Here is a 16,451-nt window from a genome sequence, read left to right on the forward strand (position 1 = left end):
TCGAATTATCTGTTCGTTTCACTTAATGAATTGGGTTAATGAAGTCATTATCTGAGACGGGTTGCCATCAGTCACTGTGCGGAGAGTTGGTTTGTGAACAGCTGATGTGTTACCATACAACATTCATCTGACGAAAAAATGTAACCCCCCCCCCCCCCATCATGTTTAATGATACCTTTAGCGTTGGTGTAGCCAGTCCGCTAGTACGAGCGGACGCCGCTGTCGAAGCTGCAGCGCAAGCTAGTTGTTGACCTACAAAACCTGCAACTTCGCACGAGTGTCAGAAAACTGGATCCTTTCGCTTTAACGCAGCGGTGTGCAGACGGCTCTGGGGGGAGCGAGTTGGGGTTTCTCTGGTTATTGCTACAGCTGCTCGCACACGTCTGCGGTTAGAGCCATGTGTGGCGCCCGCACCTTATCCCAGCGACAGCCACCTCCCCCCACGCTCGCCCCTGCGTGGACCTGCTCAGCTATGGCAAACTCGGAAGTCCCCAGTCCACGGGACCCCCCCCCCCATCTGTTTGAGGCGCTCCGCCCCCTTCAATCCCGCAGGATAAGTGCACTGCTACTCGGAAACAAACGCGTAAAAAAAGTATTTTATTACTATAAATTCAAGTCGCCAATCACCCACCGCGTACATGTGTACAAATCACCTCAAAACAACAACAACAACAAAACCAAACTGTCATAAAATATTATATATTCTTGTTTGGGATACCCAGAGGTAGTTTTCAAACCTGGTTCTGTTCCGGCTTAATGAAAAGGACGGGCAATAGTGACGGTACTGGTTTTTACAGCGTGAAAGGCGCTATACAAGCTATTTGTGCCAGCGGTTACCTTTATGTGAATCGCCGTGTCAAGTAAATATTGCTCTGGTTTTATGTTCACGGAGTATCTTGCTTGTGTCGCATAATAAGAATTAAAAGCCAAACGATATTAGATTAATGATATTATTGCTATAAATAAAAAAACAGATAACGGACAACATCGTGTTTTCTTCAGTTTCCGTCGCCAATCATTCCGAAATTCTAAATTGATCCGTACAACCGCAGTTTATCAGCCGCATGTTTACTCGTAACCCGTTAATTACAGTACAGCCGCAAGTTTCAATGGTGTCGTTTTTTGTCCGAAACTCTTTAACCTCGGACCTCGGACGTCCCGTTGCGCTTTCCTGGGCACCAGTTCACTGCGTTTCCACTCCCTGCCCTGCTCTCGTACAGAGCGACAGCTACCCCTGGATTCCCATCTCAGCTCTGTACCCCCGGAGTAAAACAGAGAACCGTTCCAGTCCCAGATTCATAAATGCACGTTCCTACTTTATCTCCGTAACCCGCTGTTACCGCTTGAGGGAAAAGAAGTGATAAAATTGTTGGCTGAACAAGTCCATTCATTCGCCGTCCTTGCATTCATCCAAACGCTCATTCATTCATTACAGCCCCCTCTTTCCCCTGCAGCTGAAATAGTGACTTTTTTGGAAGTTAAAGGGAGAAAACAGGTGTAGAGCCCACTCGCAGCGTGAACTTCGTACTCCTCTGATATTGTAAGAACTGTGTGTGTGTGTTGGGGGGGGCGATACATACAGTTGCTGTCGTGCTAGATGGGCCGAGGAGGAGGAAGACAGGAACGGATCTCCTGCTCTCCATATACGGACCGAGCTCTGCGGCTTGGATTCGGAACGAGCGCGCCTTATATGGACAGCCCTGCGCGCCTCGAACCGGGACTCGGCGCAACCTGCCCGCGGAGCGCCCCGCGCTCGCCCTCCGAGAGCCAAATATGGAGAAAGCCCCGAAAAAAATTCCAGTGGAATACATAGACATCCTGAATGCTCGGAGGGGGGGGAAAAAAAGAGGCGAGGGGCGAGTATAAAAGGTTCCCGGAGTGAGCGGGGCATCGTAGCTGGAACCAGCAGCGGTGATCTACTGCACTCTGAGCTTCTCCTTAGAAAGGCACCACCGAAGGTAAGGTCGAGGGAGAGCGAAGCCGCGGTCCTGCGCTCGGCTCTGGACTTCAAATACGCGCAAATTCAAGGACTGGATTGCATTTTGGGGGGGGGGAAGTGACTCCCGTTGGTTCACGAAAGCTGAACGAAGAAGGGGCAGGTTGCGGCGATAGCGCACGGCGGCAGACCCGATGAAAGGGCTCGAATGTGAAGAGGAGGATGAAGAAGCGGATAGTGGTTTTCCGCCACCCCGAAATTCAGAGAATCTGACAAGTCCCCGGCAAGGAGATTCACGCCTCTTCGCTTTAAAACAATAAGGAGGAAACGGGCTGTTAGAAAGGCCTTACGTGTGTGAGCATGGTGTCCGAAAACGGAAACAACGGAATGGTTTAATGGTTTCAGAATTTAAAAAGAAAGATTAATGACTACAAATGGATAGCAACATCAAACCATTCTACAGGATTAGTAGTAGTAGTAGTAGTAGTAGTAGTAGTCGTATTACGGTAATAAAAGCAACCGATGATAGTGTTTCCAAAACTAATTTGGTGCGCTTTCCATGCCTCTGAATATAGACAGTAGTACTGGTAAAAAACATTGAGGAAAAACGAAAAATAAGAAGGGCGCTTTTTTTCAAGTTCTGCAACTAAAGGAAGTTCTCTTCCTTGGAGAGTCCTGGCTTCGAGTCAGCGCGCAGCTCATTCATGAAGTATCGGCTACCTTTGCAATAAGCGTCTCTTCTCATTTTCTGCTCCGAAGATGACATTTGCTGCTGTGCACGAATTTATTTAGACAATACTCAGGGACAGGCGACTTTAAAATGAGATATTTAAACGAAAATAAATATTTTTCGGAAACAGCCCTGTGTTGTTTAAGGTAATGGGAGAGGGAGGAGAGGACAGCGCGCATTCCAGTTTAGCCTCTTTATAATTCGTGTAGCTTGTGGATTTTAAAACCTTTTGACTTCAAGTTGAATTAATATGCACAGCTGGGCACGAAACAGTTTGAAGCTGTTCAGGTCGGAAAAGCTTTGAGTGAGTAACTCTTCAAATTGACAAGAGACAATTCCTGGCGGGTCGACAGCTCCTTTAACAGGGGGGCAACTTTCGCGACCTGTTTTGCTAAATTACGGTCAATCCCCATTCAAGATGCCTGTTTCCTTATCGGGTACTTAGCACGTCATTCTCGAAACCATTGAAGCTCTCAAAGAACACGAGTGAAAAGGGGGGGGGGGGGGGTAATACAGCGCAGCCAACCTGACCGTGGGGGCAATTTAGACCGAAGCTGCGTGGATCTGATTATTGCGTTCAGGGGTACCAGACCCCCGGGACCGGATCCCCGTGACTGTGGGCGGCGCTGCCGCTGTGGATCAGTCACCACCGTTTCTGTGCTTGCTTTCAGAACCCGCCAAGATGTGCGACGATGACGAGACTACCGCCTTGGTGTGCGACAACGGTTCGGGACTGGTGAAGGCTGGCTTCGCCGGCGATGACGCTCCCAGAGCCGTCTTCCCCTCCATTGTCGGTCGCCCTCGTCACCAGGTATGATCCTGACCCTCACTTACAGCCGCTCTTCACCGCGAAGGCGTGGAAGAACAGGGGTTGCTCTTGTAAAGGGTTCACGCCTATCCCAGCATAGTCAACAGTGGGCGTAATTCTCATCGAAACGTTAGTAAGAGCATTTCATTTTTGCCTTCACCTGACGCGGTGGGCGTCGGCTGAAAATGCATTCTTCTTCTGAGATGTCTGATCGCCAGCTACAGCGATCCCTGGCGTTACCTGCACAGGCTTAGCACCGTAGAACTGCAGTTCTGCCGAACACAAACCCCGGAGTGGTCTCTGAACGTCTCTGAACGTGTCTTCCCCCAGGGTGTGATGGTGGGTATGGGTCAGAAGGACTCCTACGTAGGGGATGAAGCTCAGAGCAAGAGGGGTATCCTGACCCTGAAGTACCCCATTGAGCACGGCATCATCACCAACTGGGACGACATGGAGAAGATCTGGCACCACACCTTCTACAACGAGCTGCGCGTGGCCCCCGAGGAGCACCCCACCCTGCTCACAGAGGCCCCCCTGAACCCCAAGGCCAACCGCGAGAAGATGACCCAGATCATGTTTGAGACCTTCAACGTGCCCGCCATGTATGTGGCCATCCAGGCCGTACTGTCCCTGTACGCCTCCGGCCGTACCACCGGTGAGACCGCTCTTCCCTTACACCCTCTTTCCGCTCGGCGGCTGAAGTCCTACAGAGTTACAGCATCTTGTACTGTTACACCTAGCAGGATGCTCTTAAAACACATTGGTGTCTAAAATAAGTTAGGTAGGTAACTGCGTCAGCCTGCAAAGGAACAAGGCTTATTGCACGCTGGGAAAAAAAAGAAGAGACACAGCGTTTCGGCTGTGGAGCCTTCTTCAGGTGTGAAGATGTTCCGTCGCCGAAAAGTCGTGCGTCTTTTCTTTTAAGCACGGGATTAACGCTTACTTGTTGCTTAAAATACGTTAGTTCTATCAAACAGAACAAGGTATCTGAAATATTGACTGTAGCTGAGATGCCTCTGTCGCCTTTGCCCCGCCGTGTTTCGGCGGTGTCGGTCGAGTGAATGCCGGCCTTTCTCGCCCGCAGGTATCGTGCTGGACTCCGGTGACGGTGTTACCCACAATGTCCCCATCTATGAGGGTTACGCCCTGCCCCACGCCATCATGCGTCTGGACCTGGCTGGTCGCGATCTGACTGACTACCTCATGAAGATCCTGACCGAGCGCGGCTACTCCTTCGTCACAACCGGTGAGACTTCGTTGTGGGAAAGGAGGGATAGGTTATTTTTTATGTCATGCATTTCCCGAGACGCAATTACAAATGCATATATATATAACCTTAAATGCGAATTCAATCAGATTAAAAATAACTCTAAAGTTTAAACTTTCCTAGTGACACTATTTAAAAATACTGCATATTCAATAAAAAGCAGTCTATATAGATTTAGCAAATGCAGTTGCAGGTATATGTTGGAGGTCCATTAGACAGCTTTATGGGTTTAATATCTATTATATTTACAAATAATGCCATTTAAGCTGCGACAGAGGACTGGTCTTTACAGAAAGACCTCTTGTTGCCGAATACTTCATCCTACCGCCACGCTATTTGGTAACTAGTTGGAGTTTTGAGCGGCTCGTTGTGTAGCGTGTCTCGACTTTGCGCAGTTTAGCCTGACGGTCGGAACTCGTCTGTTTGCAGCTGAGCGCGAGATCGTGCGCGACATCAAGGAGAAGCTGTGCTACGTGGCTCTGGACTTCGAGAACGAGATGGCCACCGCCGCCTCCTCCTCCTCCCTGGAGAAGAGCTACGAGCTGCCCGACGGCCAGGTCATCACCATCGGCAACGAGCGTTTCCGCTGCCCCGAGACCCTCTTCCAGCCTTCCTTCATCGGTACGTGCGGAGCCCAGACAGCAGGGCGGGACGCTTTTTGAATCGCCAGTGCGCCAGGCGACGCGCGGTGATCTTAACGCACTCCCTTCTGTGTTCGTGGACAGGCATGGAGTCCGCGGGTATCCACGAGACCGCCTACAACAGCATCATGAAGTGCGACATCGACATCAGGAAGGACCTGTACGCCAACAACGTGCTGTCTGGTGGTACCACCATGTACCCTGGTATTGCTGACCGTATGCAGAAGGAGATTACTGCTCTGGCTCCTAGCACAATGAAAATCAAGGTAACCTAATATTGCTAATTTTATCACCTAGAATAATCCATGTGCTGATTCCTGAAGTTGCAATTGGAAGCGTTTAAGGAATTGAATAAGATGGAGCTTGGATGAAGGACTTCGTATCAAAACAAATGAATAGATAATCTTAGCACTGCACTGCTTATAGGAAAGAGCAGACCTTCGAAATAGATTAGCGCACTTAAAAACAATTAAACGGCAAGATTTCAAATTGCGCAGGGATGGTGGGATCATGTGTTTTTGACCTTTGCGACTTACGGCTAATCCTGCTCTCTCTCTCTCCCCCGCTAGATCATTGCCCCACCTGAGCGTAAGTACTCTGTCTGGATCGGTGGCTCCATCCTGGCTTCCCTGTCCACCTTCCAGCAGATGTGGATCAGCAAACAGGAGTACGACGAAGCCGGCCCCTCCATCGTCCACCGCAAATGCTTCTAAGAGCATTTCCATCTCCTGCGTCCGCTACATGCTCAGGATCACTTTGTAGCAGAACGCATAGCTGTCGTGGGACGGCTGTGCACCAATGTGATTTTGTAACAATTTGTTACTTAGGGCGAAATGCTGCAAAACCGAAAACAACAAGACTAACAACGAAATGCCATGTTATCCAACATGTGAATGTAAAATGTACATAAATATTAATTTATTAAAGTCCATCGTTTGGTATTTTTGTGCACACTGCCTGTTGAAAGGACTCGGAGGCTAATACCCGTCCTGGCTCTCCAGGGAAACGTGTCACCCCTGCAGTGTTGTAAGAAAAGCCCACATGAGACAAACAGAGGCAAACAGGAAGAAAACTAAGGAAATAAATTTTTTAACATCTGTGAGCATGACTGTCAGTACTTATTTGAACATTTATTACATATATCATTACTCCGTTTGAGAAAAATGGTAGCACACAGAATGTCTGGAATCCGAGGTGTTCGCTCAAATTGAGAATAATTGGTCGTTTTTAATATTCCCACAAGGAAACAGCTAAAAAGGATGAAGGAATCCTGAAGGATGAAGGATGAATGGCAGAGCAGATTTAGGGCTGATTGTGAAATTGAACATTCTGGGTATCATTAACCCAAATACTAAAGCCCATGATTCCACAACCACTTATAAATATAATTCAATTAATTTAATATGGATTTTCATTATACCAATTTAGTTTTTAAAAGAAGTGTCTTTTTTACACACTTAATCTTGTACATTTGCAGCTCAGTACTGTATCAGGCACAGGTAATGCTTAGAATCCGTCAGAAGGTCTGACCCTACTTAAGCTGATTGACAATAGCCAGCTGACGCCCCAGTGTCATCTCCTGGTCCAGCCCGTGGGGCTGCACTGCTGTGGTAGATGAAGTCAGGCCCCTGCCGTGTGTAGAACGCTTAGAGATTGTTTTGGGGCGCAGAGCACAATATAATTGCAAGTTTTTAACGTCACGATGAATGTACACGTAAAGTGAGTTATCGCAGAGCCACTTTATTTCCATTTTCTCGGAGCACACTCTCACATTTCAGAGGCACTTATAGTCATTCGTCATAGAACGTTGTCGCAGTTCATGACGAATAAAGGCTGCCTTCTGTTTGAACTACTATGCGGTGACCACTCAGAAATACAACATAAATCCAACAGCATAAAAACAAAAGGGGAAAGCCATGAATCAAGTTAATTCAATTCTGCTGCCACCATACAAGTACATCACCACGACTATTTAAATACCTTAATTGATTGCATTAATTCAATGTACACTGACACTAATACAGCCAGAAGACTAAAACCCAACAGGCAATATGTCAAACGGGAATGTGAAAACCTTTTCTCACTAATCTGCACACCTAGCGTTGGACAAATATTTATGCAAATTACTGCAATTACTGCGTTTTTCCAGGAGCTGGTTAGGAACACGTCTGTCCCCGCCAGACCTCCCGGGGGCATGCTGTCTTCATTACAGAGCACGCCAATTTTAGACCTGCTGCCAACATGATATGAGACCGCATTCCCGCAACCAGGCAGAGTTCCATGTCACAGCAGTCATCCCTATCTTCAACCTTAAAAATGCACCTTGCTCCCCAGCTATATTTAAACAGAATCAGCGTCTGGTATGCCGAGCCCCTGAGCCCCCCTGACGTGTGAAAGCTGCACAGCTGGCAGGAGTGGATTTGAAGGTCTTCTCACCAGCACCTTGCCTGACGCAGGTCACTGGGAGTATTGCAAAGTCGCCGAGCAGCCGAAGTGGGTGAGATAAACGAAGACCGCCCGAGACTTCACAACAGATTGCAATTAGTCCCAGACTAATGTTGTTAACATACGTATGTGACGATGCTTGTCCTATTTAAATTTGTACTGTATGTGTTGTATGTATGTCTCATTTGTGTTCTTTGCTGTACCGAAAGCGAATTCAGAAAGCAAATGTGTGGCAATAAAGATATCTACAGATATCTACTATAGCCATAGACACCGTGGCTGCAGACCTACTGTACTACAGGCTGAACATCTCTAGTTCAGAATATGGACTCATCCCCACCACCTCCACCACTTCATACATTCAAACCTGGCATTTCCTGGACTTCTGCTGAGACATTGGCAGGCATTGTTATGAGCCACGTTTCCTTTTTACCGACAGTCGTCATGAGAAAACGCTGTGCCAAAACTCTGTGATCTCACTATGGGCTCAAGGGGACACTCCGCTGAATGGGAGTCATGACCGTTTTTCTTAAGGTGCTTTATTTGGCGGAGTGGAGTAATTGCAGTGCTCATAGGCACAATAACAAACACTGTCGATCATTAAAAACTGAGTGCCTCACCTGTTCAAAAATTACAGTTTTGAGGTGCACTGCCCTCCCATTGTGACCGAAACCTGCTTCCAGAACTATCTATAAGTGAAATGTGTACAGGGCACTGCTAACCTGGTAGACACATTAGAAATATTAACATAATGTTGGAATACCAGCTGTTCAGGTTAATGGTCTGTGTGCTCCAGCTACAGTCACATATGGAAAATGAAAGATCTCACTGCTTTGGAATCAGTCCAGAGAAATGCAGGAATGTCCTAGCAGGACAGGCTAAGGAACTGAATCTTTCTAGTCTTGGACAGAGCATTGCAACGGCACCAATTCAAGTATTAATTGAATTCCTTCAATTCCTCAAAGGCACCAAGTCAACAAAATGTATTTTTTTAATCATAAGTGAATCACACAGCAGAGAACACACGTCATTTCTTTACCCGAAGAGTTGTGGGAGTCTGGCACAGGTTACCCAACCATGTTGTGGAAACTGACACCCTCACTTCTTTCAGAAACAGGATAAGGTCCTCAGCTCACTCAACTACTAACTATCAAAGGACCTGGATGGAGATGATCTTGTTTGTACACCTTTCTCGTGTACAGTAACAAACTTTAGTATGAAAGTCCTGAGTTTGCTACATTCCCGTTTCACGAACCACGTACCTAGTCTTTCAAGTGAGCTTAATGTTGATACACATCGCGATATAATGCAACTATTGTAGCTGCGCAGCATTTTGATATCACTTCTCCAGGTGGAAGGGAGCGATTGCGACGTTTCGTCTGCAGCATCAGCTCCACCGCCGAGCCTAGAGCCCTGGGCGGGGTCACAGGGACTGAGATGCCTCGCGTCACGCCGCCATCTGCTCCGAATGTTTTCCTTCCGCGTGCGCTGCGATCATGTAAGTAAAGCTTAGCCTCCTGTTTTATTTTGAATTAAGAAACAGACACGTGCGACAGTGAAACATTGATATTTAGAGATGAGATGTTTTTGTAATAAAATGTTTGCTGGTTAATGGACGCCTCCGTAATGCAGAATAAATCACGGTTTCGCTGCTTGTCTTGGGGATTGCTGTGAAATACAGCATGTTTAAAACGCTTCTTTGCTGTTGTGCGCGTCCTATTACATAACAGCTAAATAATGTATAAGTTTCAGCTCGTATTCGTCGTTGTCAGATGCTCATTGGTGTATTTGAAAAAAGAATGAAACAAGCGGTTTAAATTGCCGTGGATTATACCCTTTAGGTTAAATATGCAGTTATTAGTTGGTCTAGTATTTCCCCCACCACTGCCCGGTTCACACTTCTACGTGATAAAACGGCTTTGCTACGCCGTATTCTCTGCCGGCGCCATGTCGGTGGTGGGCGGAGAGCATGAGTAGGAATTGTCAACAGCGCTTCAGCGCGCTGCTGCGTAGCGATTGGTCTCTGCGGGGAAGGAGGTATTGCCTCGTCTTTTGTGTTTTGGTTTAAATGTCTGGCGGGGTGCGGAGCGCCACAGCGGCACAGCCCGAAATTCAACGCCTGCTTGGCGACTGAGAATCGCTGCGGTGTCGGCTTGGGTTTGCGCTGTTGCTTAGTTATACTGGAACCGCAACAGGAGCGTATTTGCGATGCTTTTTGTCGGCGCTCTTTCAGATCTCGGGAACCTACGAGGGGGACAAGTGACACTGGGAAAGGAAAACTAAGGAACATGGTAGCAAAGAAGATCAGAACGGAGTACATGAAAAAATTTAAGGACCCCAAATGGGAGACGTACAGCAAGTGTTACGAGGACATGCTGAAGTACAGGGTGACCCGGCGGCTGCTGGAGCACACGCACAACCCTTGGTTTTGGGAAGGGTGGGACAGTGGCTCGGACTCGAGTGGCAGCTCCACTCCTCAGAATAACAAGAGAGGGGAAGCTCAGAAACCGAGCGAGGAGGCGCCGAAAGTGTCGGAGAAGGAACAGCCCAAGCCGCCCGTGCAGCCCAAGAGCGCGTCTGCAGACCCCGCCGAGCCGAGGGTCTCTGCTGGGGCTCAGAGATCCGGAGCGCCGACAGAGCGCAGAGGCTCGCCAGCATCGCCTGCCACAGGTTTGTACTGTCCTGAGCACCAGCGGCTTCATACGTTTACATTATCGCTTCCTTTCCTTCTCTCACTCATCTTAAAGAGAAAGCCGCACTGTTAGTCTGATTCAGGGAGTTATTACGGAGATATTTCCAAGCAAGCTGAACTATTTCTGCTTGCGGATGATGTAGGGTCGATGAAGTGCCTGGAGAAACAATTATACTGTAGTTTCCTTCTAGGACAAATTGGTGCTTTATCTAGGTGCATTGGTAAAAATGCAAACCTGACCCAGAGTAAAGTGATATTGGAGGAATTAGGCAGTATTGCACTCATGTTTCTGAGGGAGGTTAAGAGTTAGGATCACCATCTGATAGTATGAACGTACAGATGCTCTCCCAGTTAAAGCCCTGACACAGGCCCGGGTGGAAATGGGAGGGGTGGTGGCTCTGTGGCTAAGGATCTGTGCCTGTGACTGGAAGGTTGCTGGTTCAAATCCTGCAGCCGGTAGAGGAATCCTACTCTGTTGGGACCACTGAGCAAGACCCTTAACCCCAACTGCTCCAGGGGCACCCTATAAATGGCTGACCCTGCTCTCTGACCCCAGGCTTCTCTCCCTGTCTGTGTCTCATGGAGAGCAAGCTGGGGTATGCGAAAAGATGAATTCCTAATGCAAGAAATTGTATTGGGCTCATAAAGCAACATTATCATTATCATTATTATAAATGACCAGGCAGGAGGCTGATATCTGGATCATGAGCATAATTTGGGGTCTGTTTTCTGATGCGGTCGGGCTGGTCCTAGTGTTTCAGGGCTCATACAGCTGGAGTGATCCAGTGCAACTGCACAGAAAGGAAACGTTGTTGTCGCGACAGGCCAGGTTCCTGAGGGCGCGGGGCAGGAAGAAGAGGGCAAGTCTCCCGGAGGAGAACCGAAGAGCAAGGACACATCCCCCGGTGCCCCTGCGGAGCCGGACCACGGGGGTCGGCGGCCCACCGACCCCCGCGCGTCTGGCAGGCCGGCCCGGAGCAGGAGCCAGACACGGCAGCCTGATGCAGAGCCTGACAAGGAGAACCGGCACCCGTTCGCTCTGTACGGCTGGGCGGAGAGGTGCGCGGAGACCGGCCTCAAGAAGACCCACAACGTCCGGCCTTCTGCGTCCACTAAGGAGGTGGGTGTGAGGACGACTGTGTCTGAGGGTGAGATGAGGATAACCTTGAAGTGTGCCTTGTTTTAAGTCACATTAATTAATTCCTTGCACATATATAGCACTTTTCTGGACACTCCACTCAAAGCGCTTTACAGCCCCACCTGGATGATGTGACGGCAGCCATAGTGCGCCAGTACGCTCCCCACACACCAGCTCAGAGATGGGGATTATTAGGAGGCCACGATTGGTAAGGGCCAATGGGAAATTTGACCAGGACACTGGGGTTACACCCCTACTCTTTTCGAGAAATGCCCTGGGATTTTTAATGACCACAGAGAGTCAGGAACTCGGTTTTATGTCTCATCCGAAGGACGGCACCTGTTTACAGTACAGTTTCCCCGTTACTATACTGGGGCATTAGGACCCACATGGACTGCAGGGTGAGCGCCCCCTGCTGGCCACACTAACACCTCTTCCAGCAGCAACCTTAGTTTTCCCCAGGAGGTCTCCATCCAGGGACTGACCAGGCTCACACCTGCTGAGCTTCAGTGGGCTGCCCGTTGTGAATTGCAGGGTGACATGACTGCTGGCAGTAGTAAGAAACAATGGGAATACACACTTCCAGAGCTTATATCTAGTTGCTTATATCCCTGTGTCTGTGAAGTGGAATTGCTCCTGCAGCTGTGGCCCATGCACATGCGCAGGGGTCCTGCAGAACTCCGCAGTAAACACCCCCCTGACGGACCCTCTCCTCTTCCCAGATCCACACCTCCGCCCTACGAGCCAAGACCAGGCGCGAGGTGGAGAAGAGGGTCAGGACACTGGAGCGCCGGCGGGCGCGGTCCGCGGAGCTGGACCGGCTCCACAAGGCCAAGCAGCCCCCTGTGGACAACCCCTGGATGACCGAGTACATGAGGTGCTTCTCCGCTCGGTCCCGATAAAACAGACACCCAGGCCTCAGTAGGCCTCAGTAGGCCTCAGGCTTTCTGACACGGGCTCCTGACTGATGTCTGGGGGCCCGACTGGTTTGTCCAGTGTTTTTCCAACTTGGTGCTTCTGGGAAAGTGTGTGATTGCTGTTGCTGTTCTAAGAAAATGTGGAGTTTTCACCCCCTAAGGTGATCATGGTTTAATAGGAGACTTATCAGTGTATTGGTTTTAAACCGTGTCTTAATGTTTACATTGTTTTGAAATGATAGATATCTTTGTTTAATCTGATTTTGAATACGGAAGAGTTTCCTTGTAAATCAGGGCTGAACACAAGGAAATCTTTTTTTAAATTGTAAATTTAAAAACACTTTATTGCACTTTTTTTCTGGAGGTTGCATTCTGCTTTACTATTTTATACAGTGTATTGTAACAGCAGAACGGTATTTAAAGGATCATTTGACTTGGTATTTTTTTCTATATTTTCATTAGGAATACCTGTTCAGGACTTTGCTCTGTGTCAGCTTGCATTAATTGCAATTGTTATGAAGTGTCTGATTCTAGAAAATGACCGACCTAATATTTTTATATAGGACATTCCTGATACACGTTTATATCTTTTGGCAAAAATTTCTAGTGACATATTCTTTCCATCACATTGGTAAAAGAGCAGTTTATTGAATACAAAACCTTGACTGGTACCGTACAGTACAAATACTGAAGTTCTCTTACATTGCAATCTGTTCAAGTCAGGAATGCACAAAAAAAGAATATATACCTCTAGAATTAATTGATTTTAAATATTGTGTTATTGTGGATGAGTTTTAATTATGTGTAATCTTAAGTGAATGTATTTGCTAAGAGGGATGAAGTAAAAATCCTACCTCTTACCATGGATTTGCTTGTACTTGTAGGCAGTGAAGGAGCTGAGTGGAGTAGAGACAATGGATGTGTTCAGTTTCACAGTAACATTTTCTGTTTTTTAGCTGTGCAGCTTTCTCAAGCCACCTGAAGTGTTTTCATTTAGCTGAGAGCTTTTTCACTAAATTAAAATAGAATTGGCCATACGTTATGACAGTATGAAGGTAAAGATACCTGAGTTCAGTTGGTTGTCGCTTACAGACTGTGGCACATGCTGTATGTTAGCTGAATTTGTCTTCTCTATGGGTGTGTGCGTACCAAACAGACTTCCAAAGTCAGTAGACTTGGCAATGAGGAGGGCTGGAGGTTACCTTTGTAGGCATCTCCCCAGACAAACTGACACACCTGACAGCTCTTTTTTATAAGAGACAGAAAGCTCAGACATGAATGAAATACATTTAGTGTTGGTGGTTCCTCTTGTGTCAAGATTTGTGAACTTGGGGGCATGCATAATTACATACTGGCTGTTCTAAGTACTTGTATAAAGGTGCACTAATATCTGTGTACACATAGGAGATTTATGTTCAGTCTTTGTGAGCTTGCGTTTCTGGATCTTGAATTGCACCATGACTCATTCCCTGTGCTTGATGTTATTAGATGGATAAAAAAGCTCACTGGGTGACCTATCAAAGTGTTGGACTAGATTTTCACATTGAGGTCACCTTAATGTCTGGGAATGCGTTTTTGAACTTTTTTTCTGATTTTGTGTTGTGAAAATATGATCCATTGTAGTTTATGTTTGTGCTGCACTGTCATAATAATAATTGCTTACACTTATATAGTGCTTTTCTGGACACTCCACTCAAAGCGCTTTACAGGTAATGGGGATCCCCTCCACCACCACCAGTGTGCAGCCCCACCTGGATGATGCGACGGCAGCCATAGTGCGCCAGAACGCTCACCACACATCAGCTATTAGTGGGGAGGAGAACAGGGTAATGAAGCCAGTTCATAGATGGGGATTATTAGGAGGCCATGATTGGTAAGGGCCAATGGGAAATTTGGCCAGGACGCCAGGGTTACACCCCTACTCTTTTTGAGAAACACCCTGGGATTTTTAATTACCACAGAGAGTCAGGACTTCGGTTTTACGTCTCATCCAAAGGACGGCGGCAGTTTACAGTATAGTGTCCCCATCACTATACTGGGGCATTAGGACCCAGGTGGACTGCAGGGTGAGCACCCCCTACAGGCCCCACTAACACCTCTTCCAGCAGCAACCTTAGCTTTCCCAGGAGGTCTCCCATCCAGGTACTGACCAGGCTCACACCTGCTGAGCTTCAGTGGGCTGCCAGTTGTGAGTTGCAGGGTGACATGGCTGCTGGCTGGCTATATATGGTTTGTGAAAACCCAACTTTGTGGCACATAAAGGCTTGATTTAATAGATCGGGGGCACATTCAGTACTAATAAAAAGCAAACATCTGGGGCTTTCCATTGGTCCGACACCACAAGTCTGCAGTGTTTTTTTACTATACACTTTTTTTTTTGCAAAACTGTCACAATAGTCCTGTGAAGGACTGTATAATACATTCTTGGTCTCAGCCAGAGGGAAATTTGGTAACTGATTGTGGTTATTCTTAAATCACCAAAGTGTCAAGTCCCGGCCAGCTCCTTCCATCTCATAACCCCTGTCCACACTACGAACCAAAACAAATTAAAGGCAGGAAAAGAGTTGGGTCAGATGGTGTCTATGATAGACATCATCTGTTTTTAGTTTCAGCATGTGAATCCTTTACTAGCAACACAATTAAAGAAGGTGTGATAACACAGTGGATTCATTTCCTCAGAGCTTCCAGTGCTAGCTTTGACTGCTGAATTGGATAAGTATCAGGCTGTTTAATCACCCTCACTCATTTCATTAACATTTTGTTGCAAGGAGTGTTTCATGGGGAAGAACGTGGAACATGTGCCTGTATTTGGGCTGTGCAGTGAACTCCAGTCTTGCTTCAAGCACAGGCTCTGTTCCAGCCTGGGTGGGGTTACTAGTCAACCATAACCAGCCTTTCTTACAGCCTGTGGGTCTGAGGTTAGGGCCAATGAGCCAGGACACTCTCGGCTCCCGGTGACATCAGCAAGGGCCCTGTCTGTCCCCCAGTCAGAGCTGTCTCCCCTGTGTGTCCCTGCAGAGGTTCTAGCATGTGAAAAGATGGGTGGCAGAGCGTGTCGGGTCCAGTGTGGGTCCAGGGGCTGTTGCTGTGAGCCATACTGTGAAAGGCAACACTGGTCATTCCAAACTGGGCCAGAATAGAATTGAAAAAAGTAATGACCCAGTTAAAAAAAAAAAGATGCATTTACAGTGTTTTAATCCCAGTTCATTGCATTTACAAAGCTCTAGAGTGTGATTTCTATTGCATTGTCTTTTTTTGCACAAAATGAGGATCACTGCACTGTTAAATTGTAATAATGATTGTTTAAAAACTTTACATTTTATAATAATTGTATTTGTACTTAAATTGAACACTAGTGTATATTTTTTGTGCAACTGTTTGTAGTTTTCACCTGTATGTATCATTTGGAATAAAGCTCTTTTTAATGTTTTTAATATTTGTGGTTTGAAATTGTTGAAAATGGTAGTACAGTATTCCACTAGGGGTTTGCACTAATCCAGGATTTTCAGATACTTGGTAGGTAACATATATATGATATGAAGAAGTTCAAGCAGGCAGCAGCATCAGCATGCATAGGCTGTGAAAGAACAGGTCAAGAGTTATTCCAGACTGGAAAGAAGAGAGACCCAATGTTTCAGCTGTGAAGCTGTCACACCTGAAGAAAGCTTCATAGCCGAACCGTTGTCTCTTTTTTTTTTCCCTCACCTTTATCTGTTCATATATATGATATGTAAGATATGATACTGCAGTTTTAGCTATATTCCTCACTGTGGCTGTTGGGGACGTGCAGTATTCACTCTACAGAGCTTTTAATCGCTTCATGGAGTCAGTTACTGACAGTTAGACAGGAGTGGGGGTCTCTCGACTGAAGATACAC

At 47.1% G+C, this 16,451-nt stretch overlaps 2 protein-coding genes across 2 annotated transcripts; both read left to right on the plus strand.

The window, feature by feature from the left end:
• The first annotated feature begins 1,716 nt into the window (after window positions 1-1,716).
• LOC148819886 (actin, alpha cardiac muscle) lies at window positions 1,717-6,484 on the plus strand. The gene is made up of 7 exons (XM_088934149.1): window positions 1,717-1,958; window positions 3,338-3,477; window positions 3,805-4,129; window positions 4,559-4,720; window positions 5,171-5,362; window positions 5,467-5,648; window positions 5,952-6,484. The coding sequence occupies exons 2-7, from the start codon at window positions 3,349-3,351 to the stop codon at window positions 6,093-6,095; spliced, it is 1,134 nt and encodes a 377-aa protein (XP_088790275.1). The 5' UTR covers window positions 1,717-1,958; window positions 3,338-3,348; the 3' UTR covers window positions 6,096-6,484.
• Window positions 6,485-9,277: 2,793 nt separating this feature from the next.
• Window positions 9,278-16,008, plus strand: ccsapb (centriole, cilia and spindle associated protein b). The gene is made up of 4 exons (XM_088934150.1): window positions 9,278-9,325; window positions 10,061-10,497; window positions 11,344-11,639; window positions 12,380-16,008. The coding sequence occupies exons 2-4, from the start codon at window positions 10,116-10,118 to the stop codon at window positions 12,557-12,559; spliced, it is 858 nt and encodes a 285-aa protein (XP_088790276.1). The 5' UTR covers window positions 9,278-9,325; window positions 10,061-10,115; the 3' UTR covers window positions 12,560-16,008.
• Window positions 16,009-16,451: the final 443 nt, after the last annotated feature.

Source organism: Atractosteus spatula, chromosome 15, assembly GCF_055471065.1.
Source record: "Atractosteus spatula isolate fAtrSpa1 chromosome 15, fAtrSpa1.hap1, whole genome shotgun sequence".
NCBI classification, from domain to species: Eukaryota; Metazoa; Chordata; class Actinopteri; order Semionotiformes; family Lepisosteidae; genus Atractosteus; species Atractosteus spatula.

Coding starts and splice junctions, on each gene's coding strand:
- ccsapb (XM_088934150.1), top strand. CDS start 10,116: ATGGTAGCAAAGAAGATCAGAACGGAGTACATGAAAAAATTTAAGGAC. Junction 10,498..11,343: donor GCCAGCATCGCCTGCCACAG/GTTTGTACTGTC, acceptor TTGTCGCGACAG/GCCAGGTTCCTGAGGGCGCG. Junction 11,640..12,379: donor CTTCTGCGTCCACTAAGGAG/GTGGGTGTGAGG, acceptor TCCTCTTCCCAG/ATCCACACCTCCGCCCTACG.
- LOC148819886 (XM_088934149.1), top strand. CDS start 3,349: ATGTGCGACGATGACGAGACTACCGCCTTGGTGTGCGACAACGGTTCG. Junction 3,478..3,804: donor TCGGTCGCCCTCGTCACCAG/GTATGATCCTGA, acceptor GTCTTCCCCCAG/GGTGTGATGGTGGGTATGGG. Junction 5,649..5,951: donor CTAGCACAATGAAAATCAAG/GTAACCTAATAT, acceptor CTCCCCCGCTAG/ATCATTGCCCCACCTGAGCG.